The 24203-nt window shown below is 41.8% G+C and overlaps 1 protein-coding gene across 2 annotated transcripts; it reads right to left on the bottom strand.

Annotated features, from left to right (window-relative positions):
• Positions 1 to 13854: 13854 nt before the first annotated feature.
• On the bottom strand, positions 13855 to 23309 carry LOC122935784 (avidin-like). Of its 2 annotated transcripts, XM_044291672.1 has the most exons (5): positions 23168 to 23309; positions 22416 to 22487; positions 15947 to 16148; positions 15410 to 15530; positions 13855 to 14032 (listed from the first exon to the last, which is right to left on the bottom strand). In XM_044291672.1, exons 1-5 carry the CDS (start codon positions 23228 to 23230, stop codon positions 13987 to 13989), a joined length of 504 nt encoding a protein of 167 aa, XP_044147607.1. In that variant the 5' UTR covers positions 23231 to 23309; the 3' UTR covers positions 13855 to 13986. The 2 variants fall into 2 exon arrangements, with proteins under 2 accessions (XP_044147607.1, XP_044147614.1); XM_044291679.1 differs by lacking the exon at positions 22416 to 22487.
• Positions 23310 to 24203: the final 894 nt, after the last annotated feature.

Here is a 24203-nt window from a genome sequence, read left to right as displayed (position 1 = left end):
ATGTGCTTTTTTCTTTGTTGGTGCATTTTTATTCAAAAATGAGGGAGAATATTTGGGGCCTGGGCGCAAGGGGAGATCAGGGTGCTAGAGATAAAACAGCCGGACCCTGATGTCCCGTCGGTCCCAGGCACCCGTAGTTATTAAAAGCCGAATACCTCTAAATCTGCATTCAGGCCCTTCGGAACCAATGTGCCAAACTCAAAGATCCTCCTCGATTCTATGCGGGACATATGCATAATGTGATTTCCCCCCCTCCAGTTTCGTTCAACTCTCTCTAGGGCCACATATCTTAATGTACTGGGGTCCTGGTTATGGTGTGTCTTAAAGTGTCTTGACACCGTGTCTTTTTCATATCCTTTACGGATGTTGGCAATATGCTCTGAAATTCTTTTCTTTAGTATCCTTTTCGTACTCCCTATGTACAGTTTATCACACGTACACTGGAGTAAATAAATTACATCTGTGGTGTTACATGTTAAAAAGTCTTTGATTTCCCATTTATAATTATTGGTCGTTGATTTAACCTGTTCTGTTTTCTTATGGTTCTTTGTAGTTTTACAATTTGAGCACCTACCACATCGATAAAAGCCCTGTAAACCTGCCCATTTAGTTACAGAATTTGCTTTCTTTTAATTTTTAACAGTTGGGGCTATTTTCACGGCTAGAGAGGGTACTCTCGTATAAGTGATTTCAGGGCAAATTGGTAGAAGAGGGCCAATTATCTTGTCCTCACGTAGGAGGTGCCAGTGGGTTTTAATCAGATTTTAATCGAGTTAAACGAAAGAATGAGTCTTCTCTTCTCTTCTGAGTCTTCCTTCCCTTCCATATCAGTTTTGTATTTAAAGAAAATTGCCCTATCCATCGCTTTTTTCAGGGAATTTTGTAACAGGCTAGATGGATACTGCTTGGCCTCAAAAGTCTTCATCATCTGTTGGGCCTATTTTTCAAAGTTTTCTTCTAGTGTGCAGTTACGTTTAAGGTGCCTAAACTGACTAATTGGTATGTTAGCTAACCACCTGGGGAGGTGGCAGCTAGTATGTAAAATATAACTGTTCCGTGTCACCGGTTTATGGTATGTACTGCAAACTAGTTTCTTATCTTCTACTGTGATCAGTAAATCTAGAAACTCGTCCTGTTTTTGTTGATGTTAGGGGTAAAGGTTAAGTTCTCATTGTGATTAAGTTCAGATATAAAACTTATCAGATCATCTTCTCCCCCACTCCAAATAAAAAGGATATCATCGATATACCTACGCCATAGGACCAGGTTGGCCTCAATCAACTCATGCTCCCACTGAGCCATGAAGAGATTGGCATAGCTTGGGGGAGAACCTGGTACCCATGGCGGTACCCTGGGCCTGAAGGTAGAATTCAGAGGCATACCAAAAATAATTGTGTAGTAGGATATGTTGAATCCCTTCAACTGTAAAATTAATCTGGTCTTCCTTTAGTTGTCTCTCTCTTTTTAACACTGTATGTATTGCCTCCGGACCTTGTTTATGTATTATTGAGGTGTAAAGAGAACTGACATCCAGTATAACCAGACACCATTGTGGATCATATTTTAAAGTCTCAATAGTTTTTAAAATATCGCTTGTGTCTTTAATATAAGACGGGGTCTTTTTGACAAAGGGTTGAAGGATCTGATCTATATAGCGTGACAGATTACACGTAATTGATCCCATCCCTGAAATAATGGGATGTCCTAGGGGGGTTCCTATTGTCTTTATGCACTTTCGGCAAGCAATAAAAAACAGGAATCCATTGTTCTGTGCCCAATATATATTTATATTCACTTTCATATAAAAGTCCCTTCTCTAGGGCTATCTTACAAAAATCAGAAAAAAATTATAAAAATCTTGTGTTGGGTCCCTATCTATTTTAGTGTATGCCTTCTGATCCATCAATTGTTTCCGACATTATTTATCGTAATCCTCTATATTTTGAATCACTACTGCTCCTCTTTTGTCAGCAGGGCGTATGGTTATGTTGTCTAGCTGTTGTAGTTGTTTTAATGCTTGAAACTCACATTTAGTTAAATTGTTGTAATGCTTCTTTTGTATGGAGGTATTAATATTCCTAATATCTGTCTCAATGTTTTTTCTAAAAGCTGATATTTCTTGTCCTATCTCCTGTTGTGGATATTTTTTGGACTTTTGCTTTAAGTTAGTATATTGGTATTCAGGTTGAGAGACAAAAGTGCGTTCATAGGGATTTTTGATAACGTGTTTCTTGAGGCATAGTTTCCTCACAAATTTCTCAATACTAATATAAGTCTCAAATTTATTCAGAGGAGTTGTAGGGGCGAATTTAAGGCCTTTGTTCAATAGGCTAGTCTGGGCCGTTGTAACATATGTGTACTTAAATTAATAATGGAACTTTCCCCTTCTATCTGTATGTTTATATCCTGTTGTTTCCTGTTTCCTCTGCGGATCCTCTTCCTTGGTCGTAGGTCCATGTTCCCTGTACCCATTGTGACCTCTGTGAGTTGTGATGTCGTATTGTTGGTGATTGGGTCCTTCATCTCCCTTTCACTGGGGACCATTCCCTCCTTTGTGCATATGCCCTTGGGCTGGTTTCCTTGTATCTCAAATTGTAACCGTGTGACTGTGATGGTGTTTGTTGGTGATCTTTCCTGAGAATGAATTGTCCCATAGGATGGTGTATTCGTGATCTGTGGTGAGGTGGTGTTTTGTCAAAAAAATGTGAATCAGACAAAGTTTCATATTGATTTGTGATAGGCACATTATATGATCCTTTGGGATCTATTTGTAAACACTCTGAATCCTTTTGTGTTTTCTTCTGAATCTCAAGTGTTAACGTGTGTGTGATGTGTTCTATATGTGCTCTTCAATGGATCATTTGGATAGTATTCTCTATTGTGTAAATTTTGTTTCTTATTTCCCTTTTGTATATTGTCATTCCCATTGTGATTTTTTTGTTGTTGTCTTTTTGGAAATAATTTCCTGTTCTAGGGTATCTAGGCTCTTACAGATACATGCCATAAATCATACTCCTCATTGTGGGGAAATTTCTCAATAGTAACTTTCATTGTCTCAATTTGTTGATTAATATCATCTAGAATCTGAGTTCTACGTTTTATTATCAATTGGATCATTGCCATGGATTATATTTTCAACAGGGACTCCCACTCCCTGTCGAAATCTTCACAGCAGAGGTCCTGTGCTGGATGTTTTATAATACTCAATCCCTTCGGAATTTTTTGACTTGTAATATAATAATTTTGTGACTTAATCTCCTATCGTTGTTTTAAAGGATACGGACATAGTCCTATCTTCTACATGTCTCATGTCACTATTAATGAAAATAAATCCCTCCCCACTTTCTTGCGTTTATCTTCTACACAACTCCAGATATCCACCATCTTGGTGGAGCACATCCCAAAAAGGTGAAAATATATGGAAAACAAGTGCACAGATGGGAGGCTCAACACCTGGACGGATGGGTAACGGTGGGGTCACTGCTCACTCGGTCACCCACCCAGTAAAATAAAGGTAATAAACAAGCAAATGAGCAGGCACACCACCTTCTGGAGTAGGTAATAGATATGAAAACAATTTATTCAAATACAATACATATATAGACCATAAAACGGGATCATACACCTGATAAAATACAAATTGGAACATACACCTGGTAAAATACAAGACAGGATAAATTAAACAATAAAATCAATCAAAGTACCCTGGAAAAAATGATTTTTCTCATAAGCCAGTATGAATGATTCCATTTGTATCATCTCCAGCTGAAACTTGTCTGGGATTAGAAATCATATACAGTTGCAAGAAAAAGTATGTGAACCCTTTGGAATGATATGGATTTCTGCACAAATTGGTCATAAAACACACATAACACACAAATAATTAAATGTTACCATGTTTTTATTGAACACACTCGTCCAAATCTATTTCATCTTCTGAACTCAGGGGTAATTGCCACCTAAGACCTTCTGGGCTTTATTGATCCAAAAATGTGCGCTAAAGACAGCGAGGGTGGACTTGTTTTTTGGAAAAGATATATAGATGATTGCCTACTGATATGCAAGGGTGATCGGTTGAACCTGCGATTCACTGAAAATATGAGCATATGGGGGGTCGTATACACGCTGAAGTGCCCATGTGGCCTCCAGTATGTAGGACGGACAATGAAGAAACTAAAAACGAGGGTGCAAGAGCATATCCGAAATATCAAGAAAGGATTAGAGACACATAGTGTGTCAGCACACTTTAAAAAAAGTGCATAATAAAAATCCAGAGGGCCCGAGATTCATTGGGTTAGAACTTGTCCAGAGTAAGTGGAGAGGGGAAGATCTGGTAGCTAAAAAGGGAGAAGTAGAGTGGATTTACCGGCTGGGTACGCTGCAACCAGGTGGACTCAATGTGGAGTTTGATATAAAAGCATGTATAATAGATAAATAGAGACCTGCATTAGTATAGGTATAGTGGGATAGTGCAAGACATAGTGAGGGAGAGAATAAGGGGTCTCTTTTGGTAGTTTAAAATCATGAGATCAGGGGTGGATTGAAAATGAATCGAGTCTAAAGGTGATTGGAGAAGTCAAACAATGTGACCGTGGAAATTTTGAGGGTATGCGTTTACAAATTCATTGATTGAATACTAGGGTGGGGAGATAATTGGTGGATTTGTATCACGTGACCAAGAATGAATGAGTGCGAGTAGTAGCTAATTGATAGAAGTAATCTACTCAATGAAATAGCTTTATAACTAAATGGTATAGAAAGCGAGATGACCAGCTATAAGGCTTAGAGACTAAAGGTTTGTTTTATCTTTTTTTGTTATAAAAGTGTTTTAGGTTTGTGTTTAAGTTTGAATGTAAAGGATTTGATAATGTCAATCTTAAGACTTTTTAATAAATAATGGTCTATAAAGAGACTTTTGGGTTAATGCCCAGATCGCTATAAAATGACTGCCCTGAGGGTTCCAAGTGGTACCTTGGAACTGAATCCGAGTTCGGGAAATGTTTTTTTACAGTATAAATCAATTTCTTAAGTTATTATGCAAAGTCTCGCAAGACTTCGCAAAGTAATAGCTTCAGCTCATCAGAGTCAATACATTCTAATACCGTACGAAGTGCTCACGCCGTACAATATTGAAACAAAGTTTTATGCAAATTCGCTCATTCCTAGTCATCAATATTAGAACAGTGGGTATCTGACTCCCAGGACCCTTTCCGATCTGCTATTCCAAAATGTTCTTCCTAGGCCAATGATTAGAGTTGAGTGGACACCTGGATGTTCGGGTTCGACGAGTTCGGCCGAACTTGAAAAAAAAGTTCGGGTTCGGGATCCGAACTTGACCCGAACTTGATCCCGAACCGGCGGTGTAGGTGGAAGCGCCGGTGAAGGAGGAATAGGTAGCCAACACTAATTTGTGTTATTTTTTATTTTTAAATTGGGGTATCCCCAAAATATTGGGACATATAACAAAATAAAACAAAGAATAAGTGCACTTGAGTACAAGAATGGATGGTTGAGGCAAGTCCTGTGGGATCCATGCCTGGTTCATTTTAATAAACGTAAGCTTGTCCACATTGGCTGCGGCCTGTGATAATGCTTTCTGCTGTGCTAAACACACGTTCACACTATACACTGGCTGCAGGGCAGGTCAGCACCTCCAAGGCTGACAAAGCTTTTCCACATTTTGGCCATGCTAACCCTGCCTTCTCAGGTGCTGGCGGTGCCCCAGCTGCATTGGCGACCTCTTCCTCCTCCTCTGCCTTCGCCTTGTGCTTCCACTGTACCCCCGCTGTCAGGTGGGAATGCCACCAGCGTGCGCTTGTAGTCACGCATCTTCCGATCAGTAACAGATGTTTTCACTAAATTTTGTTCCCTGTCAGCAATGCTGAGCAGGGGTTCATTCACTGCGAAAGGGGGTTCATGTCACCCAGCAATAGAACATACGATTTTGAGAGATTTAGGCCCTTGTCATCCAGGCACAGCAGGGGTTCATTCACGGCAAAAGTGGGTTCTTGTCACCCAGCAATACAACAGAGGATTTTGAGAGATTTTGGCCCCTGTCACCCAGGCACAGCAGGGGTTCATTCACAGCAAAAGGGGGTTCTTGTCACCCAGCAATACAACAGACGATTTTGAGAGATTTTTGTCCCCTGTCACCCAGGCACAGCAGGGGTTCATTCACGGCAAAAGGAGGTTCATGTCACCCAGCAATACAACAGAGGATTTTGAGAGATTTAGGCCCCTGTCACCCAGGCACAGCAGGGGTTCATTCACGGCAAAAGGGGGTTCATGTCACCCAGCAATACAACAGACGATTTTGAGAGATTTAGGCCCCTGTCACCCAGGCACAGCAGGGGTTCATTCATGGCAAAAGGGGGTTCTTGTCACCCAGCAATACAACAGACGATTTTGAGAGATTTAGGCTACTGTCACCCAGGCACAGCAGGGGTTCATTCACGGCAAAAGGGGGATCTTGTCACCCAGCAATAGAACAGAGGATTTTGAGAGATTTAGGCCCATGTCACCCAGGCACAGCAGGGGTTCATTCACGGCAAAAGGGGGTTCTTGTCACCCAGCAATACAACAGAGGATTTTGAGAGATTTAGGCCCCTGTCACCCAGGCACAGCAGGGGTTTGTATACGCCAAAAATGGTAAAATGGTACCCGACAATTTAAAATAAGATTTTTTTTCAATTTAGGGCACTAAAATTGGCACTTTTTTGCATTAAAATGGCTAGAAAATAGTCCTTGAAAAGGCTAGAGGGATGTAAAAGGCAGTAAAATGTGCTTAAAATGGGCAATTGCTCTGCAAACAAATGTGGATAGGGAAATAACTTAAAATAAAATAACTAAAAATTACAAATTATTAACCTGCAACTCAGAGAAGGAGGTGGATATGGAGTCAGAGGTTGAGGAGGCGGTGAATGTGGTGTTGTAGGTGAAGGCAGCAATGGAGGAGGAGGAGGTAGCCAACAATGTTTTTTATTATTTTTTATTGGGGTAGGTAGCCCCCAAAATATTGTGGCAAATAAAATAAAAATAAAACAAAGAATCATTGCACTTAACTTGAGAACAAGAATGTATGTTTGATGGTGGTATAAATGTCTATTCTGCACAAGGTACAGACAAGTCTTGTGGGATCCAAGTCTGGTTCATTTTAATGAACGTGAGCTTGTCCACGCTGGCTGTGGACAGGCGGCTGCGCTTGTCTGTGATGACGCCCCCTGCCGTGCTAAACACACGTTCAGATAATACACTGGCTGCAGGGCAGGCCAGCACCTCCAAGGCGTAAAGGGCAAGCTCAGGCCATGTGCCCAATTTGGAGACCCAGAAGTTGAAGGGGGCAGACCTGTCATTCAGTACGTGTAGGCGTGTGCACACATACTGCTCCACCATGTTGGTGAAATGCTGCCTCCTGCTAAGACGTTCCATATCAGCTGGTGGTGCTGGTTGTTGTGGCGTGCTGACAAAGCTTTTCCATATGTCGGCCATGCTAGCCCTGCCTTCTGAGGTGCTGGCGGTGCCCCAGCTGCGTTGGTGACCTCTTCCTCGTCCTCTGCCTTCGCCTTGTGCTTCAACTGTGCTTCCGCTGTCAGGTGGGAATGCCACCAGTAGCGTGTCTACCAGCGTGCGCTTGTACTCGTGCATCTTATGATCACGCTCCAGTGAGGGAATTAAGGACGGTAACGGGGATCCAGCAGCGTGGGCACCCTGTAATCAGCACAAGTTAGAATGTGGGAAACTCTGCGGTCGTTGCGGAGACACTGCAGCATGTAATCGCTCATGTGTGCAAGGCTGCCCAGAGGCAACGAAAAGCTGTCCTCTGTGGAAGGTGTATCGTCTGTGTCCTCTGTATCCCCCCATCCACGCACCAGTGATGGCCATGAGCTGGTCTGGGTGCCACCCTGCTGTGAACATGGTTCCTCCTCCTCCATCTCCTCATCCTCCACCTCTTCATCCTCCAGAACTGTGCCCTGGCTGGACAATTGTGTACCTTGGGTTTGGCTGGAAACCCTACGAAATGATCCCTCTTCCTCCTCCTCCTGTGCTACATCCTCTTCCATCATCGCCAGGAGCGTTTTTTCAAGGAGGCATAGAAGTGGGATAGTAACGCTGAGAACGGCGTTATTGGCACTGGCCATGTTGGTGGAGTACTCGAAACAGCGCAACAAGGAACACAGGTCTCCCATGGAGGCCCAGTCATTGGTGGTGAAGTAGTGCTGATCCACCGAGCGACTCACCCGTGCGTGCTGCAGCTGAAACTCCACTATCGCCTGCTGCTGCTCGCACAGTCTGGCCAGCATGTGCAAGGTGGAGTTCCACCTTGTGGGCACGTCACATATGAGGCGGTGAGCGGGAAGGCCAAAGTTACGCTGCAGCGCTGACAGGCGAGCAGCAGCAGGGTGAGAACGCCGAAAGCACGCACAGACGGCCTGCACTTTATGCAGCAGCTCTGACATGTCGGGGTAATTTTTAAGGAATCTCTGCACCACCAAATTCAGCACATGCGCCAGGCAAGGGATGTGCATCAAACTAGCTAGTTCCAGAGCTGCTACGAGATTTCACCCATTATCGCACACCACCAGGCCGGGCTTGAGGCTGACTGGCACAAACACACAGCTCCTGCGCGGTGTGGGGTTTGTCCCCCAAACAGATACGTTTTAAAACTGCCTGCTGTCGTTTACCCTTGGCTGTGCTGAAGTTGGTGATGAAGGTGTTACGCTGACCGAAAGAGGAGCTGGTAGAGGATGAGGAAGCGGAGTAGGAGGAAGAAGCAACAGGAGGCAAACTGAAGCGCCCTGCAATCCTCGGTGGTGGAAGGACATGCGCCAAACTGCTATCCGCCTCAGGCCCAGCCGCGACTGCATTTACCCAGTGTGCTGTTATAGAGATATAACGGGCCTGACCGTGCTTACTGGTCAGGTGCTCCTTGCCACAGATGGCATTGCGCAGTGCACACCTGATTTTGTCCCCTACTTGGTTGTGAAGGGAAGGGATGGCTCTCCCTGAAAAGTAGTGGCGGCTGGGCACGACGTACTGTGGGACAGCCACCGCCATAAGGCCTTTAAAACTATCCCTCTCCACCATACGGAATGACAGCATTTCAAAGGCAAGTAATTTAGAAATGCTGGCATTCAGGGCTAGGGATCGCGGGTGGGTAGGGGGGTACTTCCTCTTCCTATCCAGCGTTTGGGATATGGAGAGCTGAACGCTTCCGTGTGACATTGTGGAGATGCTTGGTGACCCAGGTGTTGGTGTTGCTGGCAGATCCTCTGTTTGTGGGGTGCTAGGTGGCACTGTCACTCCAGAGGTGGATAAAGAAGCCGTGACTGCAGCAGAAGAGGGAGCAGGAAGAGCCAGAGACCTTTCTTGTTTTTTTAAGGTGTCTACTCCACTGCAGCTCGTGCTTTGCACTTAAATGCCTGGTCATGCAGGTTGTGCTCAGGTTGAGAACGTTTATGCCTCGCTGCAGGCTCTGATTCCACAGCGTGCAAACCACTCGTGTCTTGTCGTCATCACATTGTCTGAAGAACTGCCACGCCAGGGAACTCCTTCAAGCTGGCTTTGGTGTGCTCTGTCCCTTGGTGCGGTGGGCAGTAGCAGACGTACTGTCTATGGGACAGCCGCTCCGCTTTTGCACCCTGCTCCCTCTACTCCTGTGCTGGTGGCTCTGTGTGACCACTGCCTCTTCCTCCGAACTACACAGGTCACCCGCATGACCTTGAATCCATGTGGGGTTGAGGACCTCATCGTCCTCCACATCATCTTCCACCTAGTCTTCACCCCTGCCCTCCTTGTCGGTCTGCACACTGCAGAAAGCCACAGCATTTGGCACCTGTGTGTCGTCATCATCCGAGACATGCTGCGATGGTTGGTGCTGCGAAAAATAAGTGGTTGGGCATCCGTGCACTCAATCTCTTCCACTTCTGGGGCAGGGCTAGGTGGATGGCCCTGGGAAACCCTGCTAACAGAGTCATCAAAAAGCAGAAGAGACTGCTGCATGACTTGGGGCTCAGACTGCTTGGCTGATTTGCAAGGGGGTGAGGTGAAAGACTGATGGACATCTGCTGCAGGTGCTAACTGTGGTCTTTCAGCAGGAGACTGGGTGGGAGACAATATGAAGAAACTGAATCCACTGTCAGCAACCCAATCTACTATCCCCTGTACTTGTTCAGGGCTCACCATTTGTAGAGCAGCATTAGGCCCAGACCAAATACAGCGGCAGGTTTTGTCGCCCACTCGCACCTGAGGAAGGGGTTTCACTTTTGCTTGTAGCTGGCACAGATCGACCACGTCCTTTCCCTGCAACAGGAGCTGCACCAGCAGCACCACGACCTGGGCCACGTCCCTTATTTGACGCTCTCCTCATATTTTTTGAATTTAGGATCTTGCCCTAAATGGGTGTTTAATTAATAGTAAAAAAGAACGACACTATGTAAAGGGTGTATCTCACACGGCCTGAACCAGACTAGGCCTCAATTAAATATTGGCTGTATTTCAAATGGCTAATTCAAACCCCTGTATGTAGAGGTAGTATCTCAGAGGGCCTGAACCTCTGTAGGCCTGAAGTAAATATAGCTATGCACAAAATGGCGGTATTTAAAATGGCTGTATTTCAAATGCCTAATTCAAACCCCTGTATGTAGGGGGGTATCTCACATGGTCTGAACCTGTGTAGGCCTGAAGTAAATATATCTTTAAACAAAAAGGCTGTATTTCAAATGGCTGTATTTCAAATGCCTAATTCAAACCCCTGTATGTAGGGGAGTATCAGCCACGGTCTGAACCTATGTAGGCCTGAAGTAAATATATCTTTGCACAAAAAGGCTGTATTTCAAATGGCTGTATTTCAAATGCCTAATTCAAACCCCTGTATGTAGGGGGGTATCTCACACGGTCTGAACCTGTGTAGGCCTGAAGTAAATATATCTTTGCACAAAAAGGCTGTATTTCAAATGGCTGTATTTCAAATGCCTGATTCAAACCCCTGTATGTAGGGGGGTATCTCACACGCCCTGAATCAGTGTAGGCCTGAAGTAAATATATCTTTGCACAAAAAGGCTGTATTTCAAATGGCTGTATTTCAAATGGCTAATTGAAACCCCCTGTATGTATAGAGGGGATCTCACACGGTCTGAACCTGTGTAGGCCTGAAGTAAATATATCTTTCCACAAAAAGGATGTATTTCAAATGGCTGTATTTCAAATGCCTAATTCAAACCCCTGTATGTAGAGGGGGTATCTCACAGGGCCTGAACCTCTGTAGGCCTGAAGTAAATATATCTTTGCACAAAAAGGCTGTATTTCAAATGGCTGTATTTCAAATGCCTAATTCAAACCCCTGTATGTAGAGGGGGTATCTCACAGGGCCTGAACCTCTGTAGGCCTGAAGTAAATATATCTTTGCACAAAAAGGCTGTATTTCAAATGGCTGTATTTCAAATGCCTAATTCAAACCTCTGTATGTAGAGGGGGTATCTCACAGGGCCTGAACCTCTGTAGGCCTGAATTCAATATTGGTGCACCAAATGGTGGTATTTAAAATCTCTGAATGTAACCCAAATGTATTAAGGGTGTATCTCACTATGACATCTGCATCAAAGGCTGCCAACAAAATTTTTGGAGTCCAAACGACTGTTTGTTTAACAACTGAATTTGACAGCAGTATATAAGCCTGTAATTTCACACGAGCTGATGCTGCAAGGCCTGAAAATAGTGTTTTTTTTGTCAAATAAGTGTGTTTTTCAAACCCCAGATAATGATGGGTGTATTTCTAGCTTAAATTGCACACTGACTAATACAGATGTTGTAGATTGCCCAAAAAGTATTTTTTTGCTAACAGAATATGAATGCTGTATATATTAAACTTGAATTTAACACTTGCAGATCTGAAAAATACTGTTTTAAAAAAAAATGTGTGTTTTTCAAACCCCAGAAAATGATGGGTGTATTTCTAGCTTAAATTGCACACTGACTAGTACAGATGTTGTAGATTGCACAAAGAGTCTTTTTTTTTGCTAACAGAATATGAATGCTGTATATTTTTTACTTGAATTTAACACTTGCAGATCTGGAAAATACTGTTTAAAAAAAAAAAAAAGTGTGTTTTTCAAACCCCAGAAAATGATGGGTGTATTTCTAGCTTAAATTGCACACTGACTAGTACAGATGTTGCAGATTGCACAAAAAGTCTTTTTTTGCTAACAGAATATGAATGCTGTATATATTTAACTTGAATTTAACACTTGCAGATCTGGAAAATACTGTTTTTTGAAGAATAAAAAACTGTGTTTTTCAAACCCCAGAAAATGGTGGGTGTATTTCTAGCTTAAATTGCACACTGACTAATACATATGTTGTAGATTGCACAAAAAGTATTTTTTTTTTGCTAACAGAATATTTATGCTGTATATATTTAACTTGAATTTAACACTTGCAGATCTGGCAAATATTGTTTTTTGAAGAAGAAAAAAGTGTGTTTTTCAAACCCCAGAAATTGATGGCTGTATTTCTAGCTTAAATTGCACACTGACTAATACAGATGTTGTAGATTGCCCAAAAAGTCTTTTTTTGCTAACAGAATATGAATGCTGTATATATTACACTTGAATTTAACATTTGCAGATCTGGAAAATACTGTTTTTTTGGAAACAAAAAAGGTGTGTTTTTCAAACCCCAGAAAATGATGGGTGTATTTCTAGCTTAAATTGCACACTGACTAATACAGATGTTGTAGATTGCCCAAAAAGTATTTTTTTGCTAACAGAATATGAATGCTGTAGATATTAAACTTGAATTTAACAGTTGCAGATCTGGAAAATACAGTTTTTGGAAAAAAAAAAAAAGGTGTGTTTTTCAAACCCCAGAAAATGATAGGTGTATTTCTAGCTTAAATTGCACACTGACTAATACAGATGTTGTAGATTGCCCAAAAAGTATTTTTTTGCTAACAGAATATGAATGCTGTATATATTAAACTTGAATTTTACACTTGCAGATCTGGCATATACTGTTTTTTGAGAAAAAAAATGTGTTTTTCAAACCCCAGAAAATGATGGGTGCATTTCTACCTTAAATTGCATACTGACTAATACAGATGTTGTAGTTTGCCCCCCAAAAATGGTGATTTGCAATGTCCCAAAAGCTCAGATGCAGTGCTGGTGCACTGAGCATGCATAAAGTGGCCGCCGCCGCTGGTCTATGAGCTCAGGGCAGGGTAAAACGATAGTGCCCTGCACCCACACAACTATTTGTCTGTAGATCGCTGAGTTAGATTCTCTCCTATGCTCTCCCTGAAATCACAAGTCCAGCCGCATCTTCTCCCTACACTTGTAACAGCAGAGTGACGTGCAGCGCTACGTGACCCAAGCTTATAGAGAGCCTGGGTCACATGCTGCTCTGGCCAATCACAGCCATGCCATTAGTAGGCATGGCTGTGATGGCCTCTTAGGGCAAGTAGTATGACGCTTGTTAATTGGCTGCTGTGCAGCCTTTCAAAATGCGCCAAGAAAGCGCCGAACACCGAACCCGAACTTTTACGAAAATGTTCGGGTTCGGGTCCGGGGTCCAAAAATCCTAAAGTTCGGTACGAACAATGATCTCACCATTGAATAGGAGTAGCTTAGATCCATTTTAGTGAATGGTCTGGAGCTGTAATATCAAGCATGGCTGTCATCAAATGACACATTTTTTAAGTGCTGTACTTGGTAAGCTGCAATGGAGCTCTGGTGAGCATAGTGGCCTCTCCAAATGGCTGATCTGTGGAGATCCTGGGAATCAGACCCAGCCGAACCCTGCCAATGAAAATTATATTTGTGTGGGTTTATGGATATCTCCTGCACACAAATCACGCAAAAGTTTGAAGCACAAATGGTTTATTGGTATTTTAAAGTAGTACAATGTTATTTATCCTATTCATCTCCTCAATTGTAGTAAATTCCAAAGTTTTCAATTCAAGTTTTCCAGATATCAAGGACGGTGTGCTGTCAGTTAAAACCTTTCAGATGGCAATTTATAAAAAATATTAAAACCAACGCTGAAAGAAAAAGTTGAGAAACTTTAGTTAGCAAAAAATAATTAAACTACATTGCCAAAATACAAGGGGGCCTTCTGTATTATAGCTGGTAAAGACAAAAAGAGTAGAACAGTTGTCCAGAGCTAATAGATATTTGCTTTTCTAGAAACATTCTGCCACTGTCAAAGGGATTCTCTATAAACCCAATAATAATCTTTGAACAAGTGCTAAAGGGCTTTTCCAAGTTTTTTTTTACTGATGACATATCCTCTAGATAGGTCATCAGTGTCCGATCGGTATGGGGGTCCGGTATGGGGGCCCGGGACCCCCACCAATCAGTTCTTTGAGATGGCAGCGGTGCTTACAGTTGCACTGTGGCCTTCTTTCTGCTTACCAAGTAGGGTGCTGTACGTTGTATAGTGGCTGTTCTTGGTATTGCAACCTAGCCCCATTCGCTTTAATGGCTTGCCATCAGTATCTGTCTAATAGGTGTCCTGTCTTTTATGACTTCATAGGGAACATATTCATATTATGTATAAAAAAAATTAAATAGTGGAATATGGGGAAAAAAAACATTGCCTATGCCAACCCAAACCGTTCTGCTATAATCATTAAAAAACTATGGAGACATTTATTAAGACCAGCGTTTTCCACGTCGATCTTAAGTTCTGTGCTGCTGGTGGAAGCACCAAAGTTATGTAGAGGTGCAGGCGCTTCCTCCAGCAGGCCATGCAACAGACTTAAATCCACACCAGCTCCCCTGCTAGGGTAGATTTAAGACCTTTTCCACACCATGCTCCCTTTTCTTGGCACCCTGGAATAGTGGCATGAGTAGGGAAAACTTGCATATTTTGCTGCAAAAATGGCCTGCGACCCAATCTGTGACTTTAATATGTCAAAAAGCGGTGTATAAGAGCTAATAAATGTCCCCCATGTGTATAAAAGTGCCAAAGAGTATCTGGTCCTTTAGGACCAAACTGCTCTGGTCATTAAGGGGTTAATTTAAGACACATGTGCTGTACATGGCTTCTTTATGGCTTCCACAGAGGTTCACGGGGCCTACAATGTAATTCCTCATGTACCTCCAGAAAACATAAGATGTGCTCAATCATCACTTCATGTTATGGAGATGTTTCTAGGAAAGACTATCTCTGTGCAAATGGTGGAGGTTCTACAAAGCATGTGGAGGTCATACAGCGCCGTACTAGGGAGCCACTCAGCCTGTCTTTACACGGCAGTAGTATTTCTCAAGAGTACTATAATTATTGGGAGGACTGCAATAGGAAAGTGGATGTATAGAGAGTATAGCAGTGTTTTATGTGGACAAGTATACGTTTAAGAAGGTACTGTCACCTTAGATCATAACGTGAAACCTATCAGCAGTTTATATTAGTTTACCTTGTTTGCAACCAGTTATCTTTAATATCCCCACTCTCCGATCTCAGCAGCCACGCGGTTTGCAGAATGGGCTGGCCGGTTTCATTGATGAAACACTGACCTGTGAACACAGAGATAGAGCCTGGAGCAAGAAAGAAAATCCATTAGTCACATGTTTCTAAGTAACACAAAAATAGGATTTTATCTGCCTACAAATATTTTTCACCAACACTCAAATTCAACCACAATATAGATCTTACAGCACCCCCTAGCGGTGGCTTCAGAAAGCCAGGGTTTGTTATTTCGCAATATCACTATCCGGAGCTCTATAGAATAAAACATTGCTTCATCCAGTGTAAAGATGGAAGTAAATCAGCACAAGGCAGGTGTTGCTGTCACTTGTAAGCATTAACCGCTCTTTATCAATCTTTAATTCCTGGAAACACCATTAAGGATATTTTTTGTGTGTAGATGGATGGTCAGACATAGTTGAAATACATGGGCTGCATACATTGCGAAATCTAATTTAGGGATCATTAAATAAAAAAAATACTTTACTTGAAAATGACCACTTGACAGTGAAGCCGAATGATGGAGAACCATTTAATTGCTGATATCCGATTAGAGGTGATGTCAAAATGGTTTCATTAGTAGCTGATACGGATGTTAGATAAGCCCCTGAAAATTCTCCTTTCTCTGAGATTGCAGATATGGTCATATTAGAGCCCAGATCATTCTTCCACTGACCGGTCAGGCTGCACTATAAAATAAAGGAAGAAATGGAAATATAACAGAGAAGTCTGGACAGAAGACAAATGTCAGGTTGCTGCTCTGACAGCTGTACGTGTAGCCCTTATTTTTGAACCCCTGACAGCTCAAAAACACTTATTTAAGCCATAAGCTTATCAGTTTGATATGAATTTAGCTATAATAAGTTTTTATGAGCTGTCAGGACTTCAGAGATAAGGATTATACATCTTAACACTGGAGAACAAAGGCTGTTGAAAATAATTAATAAAGACCAAATAAAAAAAAAGATTTTTAGTTCAAAATGGGTAAAATGCAATCAAAAGAAAAATTCTCCCCAAAGGTTTTCATAGCCTTTAACCAGTTCCTGCCTGGACATTTACCCCTTTTCCTGACTATTCACTTTTTCAGTTTAGTAAATATTTTTTTTTTTATGTCATTTGTATTATAGTATTTTGGGATTTAATAAAAGGAAAAGGAAAATGTGCCACCATTAATTCATATAAGGACTTTTGGAGACATGTATGTATTTTTTTTTTACTTTAGATTTTTCCTGTTAGTGACATAGTAGCCCTAGGTCACAGAGGGGAAACAGACCTGCCAGGGAAGTTGTACATGTTTGTACTCACTGCAGGACTAGTCTGGGTTTGATAACATAATCGCTCGGACCACATTCCGATTGTTATACACAGCTCTCGTTCAACACTATGTGTAGAGGGAAAGGCAGGGGGCAGTAACCATCCCTACCTTCTCAATGGGAAGCCTTGCTGTCAATGACAGCTGAGCCTCCGTTCATGCAGCAGCACAATTACCACGCAGCTGCGGTCTTTGAACAGACATTTTAAAACATCCACGCAGAGCTATATGCAGACTGCCCAGATGTATAATGGACAGTCTACAAGGGGTTAAATCCCTGTTCTACAAGAGCAGAGAATTTAGTTACTAAATGAAGTTTTTTCTTATTATTTCCCATAAAACTGTATATAAATCTGTTCAGCTCCTTCTGCTTCATAACATTCCGCCTGCAGATTTGACTACATTTTCATGGTGACAGGTTAGATTTAGTTCTACCAATGACAATTAACCACTTCAACCCCCCTAGCTGAAACCCCCTTAATGACCAGGCCACTTTTTACACTTCTGCACTACACTACTTTCACCGTTTATTGCTCGGTCATGCAACTTACCACCCAAATGAATTTTACCTCCTTTTCTTCTCACTAATAGAGCTTTCATTTGGTGGTATTTCATTGCTGCTGACATTTTTACTTTTTTTGTTATTAATCGAAATTTAACGATTTTTTTGCAAAAAAATGACATTTTTCACTTTCAGTTGTAAAATTTTGCAAAAAAAACGACATCCATATATAAATTTTTTGCTAAATTTATTGTTCTACATGTCTTTGATAAAAAAAGTTTGGGTAAAAAAAAAATGGTTTGGGTAAAAGTTATAGCGTTTACAAACTATGGGACAAAAATGTGAATTTCCGCTTTTTGAAGCAGCTCTGACTTTCTGAGCACCTGTCATGTTTCCTGAGGTTCTACAATGCCCAGACAGTACAAACACCCCACAAATGACCCCATTTCGGAAAGTAGACACCCTAAGGTATTCACTGATGGGCATAGTGCAATAGCATTTTTATTTTTTGTCATAAGTTAGCAGAAATTGATGATTTATTTTTCTTACAAAGTCTCATATTCCACTAACTTGTGACAAAAAAATAAAAACTTCCATGAACTCACTATGCCCATCACAAAATACCTTGGGGTGTGTTCTTTCCAAAATGGGGTCACTTGTGGGGTAGTTATACTGCACTGGCATTTTAGGGGCCCAGATGCGTGAGAAGTAGTTTGAAATCAAAATCTGTAAAAAATGACCTGTGAAATCCGAAAGGTGCTCTTTGGAATGTGTGCCCCTTTGCCCACCTAGGCTGCAAAAAAGTGTTACACATCTGGTATCGCCGTACTCAGGAGAAGTTGGGGAATGTGTTTTGGGGCAATAAATAAAAAATTCGAGGAACTCGCCATGCCCCTCACGGAATACCTTGGGGTGTCTTCTTTCCAAAATGGGGTCACTTGTGGGGTAGTTATACTGCCCTGGCATTCTAGGGGCCCTAATGTGTGGTAAGTAGTTTGAAATCAAAATGTGTAAAAAATGACCTCTGAAATCCTAAAGGTGCTCTTTGGAATGTGTGCCCCTTTGCCCACCTAGGCGGCAAAAAAGTGTCACACATGTGGTATCGCCGTACTCAGGAGAAGTTGGGGAATGTGTTTTGGGGTGTCATTTTACATATACCCATGCTGGGTGAGAGAAATATCTTGGCAAAAGACAACTTTTCCCATTTTTTTATACAAAGTTGGCATTTGACCAAGATATTTAGTAACAGGAGTCATCCCGGAAGATTGGAAATTGGCAAATGTCGTGCCCATTCACAAGAAAGGTAGTAGGGAGGAATCGAGCAACTATAGACCAGTGAGTCTGACATCAATAGTAGGCAAATTAATGGAAACCCTATTAAAGGATAGGATTGTGGAACATCTAAAATCCCATGGATTGCAAGATGAAAAACAGCATGGGTTTACTTCAGGGAGATCATGTCAAACAAATCTTATAGATTTTTTTGACTGGGTGACTAAAATAATAGACGGTGGAGGTGCAGTAGACATCGCATATCTAGATTTTAGTAAGGCTTTTGACACTGTCCCACATAGAAGACTTATCAATAAACTGCAGTCATTGAGCATGGACTCCCATATTGTTGAGTGGATTAGGCAGTGGCTGAGTGACAGGCAACAGAGGGTTGTAGTCAATGGAGAACATTCAAAACAAGGTCATGTTACCAGTGGGGTTCCACAGGGATCTGTACTGGGACCAATTTTGTTTAATATCTTCATAAGTGATATTGCAAAAGGCCTCGATGGTAAGGTTTGTCTTTTTGCTGATGACACAAAGATATGTAACAGGGTTGATGTTCCTGGAGGGAAACGCCAAATGGAAAAGGACTTAGGAAAACTAGAAGAATGGTCAGAACTCTGGCAACTGAAATTTAATGTGGATAAGTGCAAGATAATGCACCTGGGGCGTAAAAACCCAAGGGCAGAATATAGAATATTCGACACAGTCCTGACCTCAGTATCTGAGGAAAGGGATTTAGGAGTAATTATTTCAGAAGACTTAAAGGTGGGAAGACAATGTAATAAAGCAGCACGAAATGCAAGCAGAATGCTTGGATGTATAGGGAGAGGTATAAGCAGTAGAAAGAGTGAAGTGCTTATGCCGCTGTACAGAACACTGGTGAGACCTCACTTGGAGTATTGTGCGCAGTACTGGAGGCCATATCTCCAGAAGGATATAGATACTCTAGAGAGAGTTCAGAGAAGAGCTACTAAACTGGTCCATGGATTGCAGGATAAAACTTACCAGGAAAGGTTAAAAGACCTTAATATGTATAGCTTGGAAGAAAGAAGAGACCGAGGGGATATGATAGAAACTTTTAAATACATAAAGGGAATCAACTCGGTAAAGGAGGAGAGCATATTTAAAAGAAGAAAAACTACCACAAGAGGACACAGTTTTAAATTAGAGGGGCAAAGGTTTAAAAGTAATATAAGGAAGTATTACTTTACTGAGAGGGTAGTGGATGCATGGAATAGCCTTCCTGCAGAAGTGGTAGCTGCAAATACAGTGAAGGAGTTTAAGCATGCATGGGATAGGCATAAGGCCATCCTTCATATAAGATAGGGCCAGGGCTATTCATAGGATTCAGATATATTGGGCAGACTAGATGGGCCAAATGGTTCTTATCTGCCGACACATTCTATGTTTCTATGTTTCTATATTTATCTCACCCAGCATGGGTATATGTAAAATGACACCCCAAAACACATTGCCCAACTTCTCCTGAGTACGGCGATACTGCATGTGTGACACTTTTTTGCAGCCTAGATGCGCAAAGCGGCCCAAATTCCTTTTAGGAGGGCATTTTTAGACATTTGGATCCCAGACTTCTTCTCACGCTTTCGGGCCCCTAAAATGCCAGGGCAGTATAAATACCCCGCATGTGACCCCATTTTGGAAAGAAGACACCCCAAGGTATTCAATAAGGGGCATGGCAAGTTCATAGAATTTTTTTTTTTTGGCACAAGTTAGCGGAAATTGATTTTTTTTTGTATTTTCTCACAGTCTCCCTTTCCGCTAACTTGGGACAAAAATTTCAATCTTTCATGGACTCAATATGCCCCTCACGGAATACCTTGGGGTGTCTGCTTTCCGAAATGGGGTCACATGTGGAGTATTTATACTGCCCTGGCATTTTAGGGGCCCTAAAGCGTCTTGGAATATAAATGTCTAAAAAATTTTATGCATTTGGATTCCGTGAGGGGTATGGTGAGTTCATGTGAGATTTTATTTTTTGACACAAGTTAGTGGAATATGAGACTTTGTAAGAAAAATAAAATAAAAATAAAATATCTATTTCCGCTAACTTGTGCCAAAAAAAATGTCTAAATGGAGCCTTACAGGGGGTGATCAATGACGGGGGTGATCAGGGAATCTGTATGGGGTGATCACCCCCATGTAAGGCTCCATTCAGACGTCCGTATGTGTTTTGCGGATCCGATCCATGTATCCGTGGATCCGTAAAAATCATACGGACGTCTGAACGGAGCCTGACAGGAGGGTGATCAATGACAGGGGGGTGATCAATGACAGGGGGGTGATCAGGGAGTCTATATGGGGTGATCAGGGGTTCATAAGGGTTTAATAAGTGACAGGGGGAGGTGTAGTGTAGTGGTGTTTTGTGGTACTTTACACAGCTACCTGTGTCCTCTGGTGGTCGATCCAAACAAAAGGGACCAACAGAGGACCAGGTAGCAGGTATATTAGACGCTGTTATCAAAACAGCGTCTAATATACCTGTTAGGGGTTAAAAAAATCGCATCTCCAGCCTGCCAGCGAACGATTGCCGCTGGCAGGCTGGAGATCCTGTCTCTTACCTTCCGTTCCTGTGAACGCACGCTCCTGTGTGCGCGCGTTCACAGGAAGTCACGGTTCTCGCGAGATGACACGTATATGCGTCACTCTGCGCAGAGCTGCCACCTCCGGACCGCGGATCTGCGTTAGGCGGTCCGGAGGCGGTTTTAAAGGGGTTGTCCAACAAAAAATACTCTACAGTGTTAAAAAAAAAAAAAACAGAACCTGGATCTTAATATTTTTGTAATTGCATGTAATTAGAAATTTTACATCGCCACTGAGTTATTCAATAAAATGTATCTGTATAGCGCCACCTGCTGTTTGTTTGTTTTTTTCTTATTTATTTGTCCTGCTAACTGAGATGGCCGCACATGCTCAGTTTCATCCTTCAACTGCCTCCTGAGTTGTGATAGGGAGAGCATGGACACGCCCCCTGAGCTGCAGCAGCACAGGCACTCCCTTTGAGCTGCCAGCTTCATATAAATCTAGCAGAGCAATGAGTGGGGAGATCTCTGGATCCATGCGAGGTACAGGGCTGGTTCTAGCTTTGTTAGAAAGAGATTGTCATGGACTATGTGATGTCTGATTATCATTTTTTACATTAGACATGGGATAACCCCTTTAAGTCATATAGATCTAAGCTTTACTGCAATGCAAAGTGCAATAAGCCAACATAATTATCTGGCTCCAACACTCAACACAGTTTCTAAAGATGTGATATTTTTACTACTACTTCTTACTACAGTCTTGATCTATTACATATATATTTAATAAATGTAAATCAGTAATATATGTTTTTTAATTAAAGGAAGTTAGACTTCATATAGTACGTGCCAATCTCTTTCTAACAAAGCTGGAACCAGTCTGGTACCTCACATGGATCCAGTGTTCCCCCATTCATTGCTCCAAATGCTCTTCTTTATTTCGGGCTGGCACTCTGGAGCGTGTCTTTCTGCTGCTCCTCCTGTCACTGTTACAGATTCTACCAGTAGATAGGGCTGGTGGCAGCTAAAGGATGGAACTGAGCATGTGCGACCACCTCAGTAGGTGGAAGTGTGCATTAGTATACAGATTAAAAACCAGGGAGCGCCATTACAGTGAAGGGAATATCTCACAACTGGAGAATTGTTGTAGCAGAGAGTAAATTACAAAATTAACTACTTTTACATGCTGGCTTATTTTAAAATAAAATTTAATCGTGGCTCAACCCCTTTAAATTTATGTATCAGTTCCTCACATTTTTCAAGATCAGCTAATGCAGTCATTGAATGGTTCTTCATTGTTAATTTCTAGTAAATAAAATATTACCGCTAACAGAGCTGAAAATTGTGATGAACAAGGCAGCTGTGTGACCCCATCAGAAGAGCAGCTTTTTTCTCCCTGGAAGTAAATATTAGTTGACCCATTAGATGTCTGCAAGTCTTTAAAATCATGAGAAGTTGATACAGAGTGTATAGGGGAGATTGCTGAAACAGTACTGCCCATTCAATAATTTACGGTTATATCTTTAGGGCCCATTCACATGACCGTATATTTCTGTCCGCATCTGTTTTGACAATTTTGACCCATCTGTACATTTGTACTTTCGTTCCGTCACCCCACTAAAAAGATATAACATGTCCTATTGTTGTCCGTAATTGCGGACAAGAATAGGCATCTCTATCATGGAGAAGGACATTCTGATCTACAAAATGTGGAATGCACACGTCCGTTATCTGTGTTTTGCAGATCCGCAATTTGCGGACCACAAAAACGGATGCCGTCATGTGAATGAGCCCTAACTGGGACTCCGCCACTACTTGTACTCTACTTGTAGGTCTTCCATCCAGTCAGTGTGCAGTTCTCGTACAGGCAATGGGTCTGATTTTCCAAGCAGAGCTGCTGGTACATGCTTACTCTTACAGAACATTAAAAAATACACTTTATTGTCACCTAATGTACATGTGACAATTTATAAAGAAAATGCTTTTATGTAGCCGTAAATTGTTAGGATTTGCAACTAGATAGAAAACTAATGTTTGAAGGCACCAAAGGTTAAATCCTGGCATAATGCTCCTTACCTTTGTGGCAGCACAAATGGTCACGCAGGACAGCAGCACGGCTAGCACTGAAGTCGCTTTCATTCTTCTAGTTTAGCTTCAGCACCCAGGAAGCTACTTGCCTGCAGTGATACAGTCTGGAACTGTCCTGCTGTATTTATAGAGCCCAGTGACTCAGCCAGGTTGTCTTCCCTAACTTCCTCAACTGTTGTATAAAAGTAAACATACGTGATAAAAACTAACATTTCCTACAACTAGTGTAGAAATTATGTTGCAATGATTCATCCTTAAACCAAAACGGAAAGCCGTACGTGATGCCTGGAAATATGGATTGCAGAAAGTGCTAGATTGTGGTTAATTGTGTTATGTGGGATCATCAGGTGTAAGGATTTAAGCAACTTTCACAAGGACCAAACAGTGATTTCTAAACAACTGGGTCATAGAATCTCCAAAACGACAGATTTTGAGGGGCATTTCCAGTATACAAATTTCTGAAAAAGTTAGCATCTTAGTGTCCTCTGATGTAATAGTACGTCAGGAGGGAATGATAGGTGTATGCACCTAGCCCGATTGCTGCCTGAGGCAAAAATTGAAACGGTGCCCCTCCTCATGCCAATTTCGTAACCCCCCCTTCAAGATCAGGCCTATTTTTATTTTTACATTTTTAATTTTTCCTCCTCATGTTCCAAAAGCCATAACTTTTTTATTTTCCCGTTTACATAGCTATATGAGGGGGGAGGGGGGGGGGGGGGGTTTGGTGGCAGAGGATGAAATTTTTTAATGCCACCATTTAATTTACCATGTCTTGTATTTGAAAAAAGGAAACAAATTATTTGTGTGGCATAATTGAAAAGAAAAACTGAATTCCTCCAAGGTTTTTGGGGTTTTGACATCACAGCATTCACTATTCACAAAAAATTACCTGACGTTGTTATTCTGCGGCTCAATACAAATGCGGCGAAAACCTGAACAGTTTTCTTTTTTGATTTATTACTTAAATTTCTTTTTTAAGCCTTTAGAAAAATAAAAAGTTTCTTTGCATTGCTATATTCTGACA

This window comes from Bufo gargarizans, chromosome 1, assembly GCF_014858855.1.
Source record: "Bufo gargarizans isolate SCDJY-AF-19 chromosome 1, ASM1485885v1, whole genome shotgun sequence".
Taxonomy (NCBI): domain Eukaryota; kingdom Metazoa; phylum Chordata; class Amphibia; order Anura; family Bufonidae; genus Bufo; species Bufo gargarizans.
Note: the sequence above shows the minus strand (reverse complement) of the source record. Positions and strands in the feature narration are given on the sequence as shown.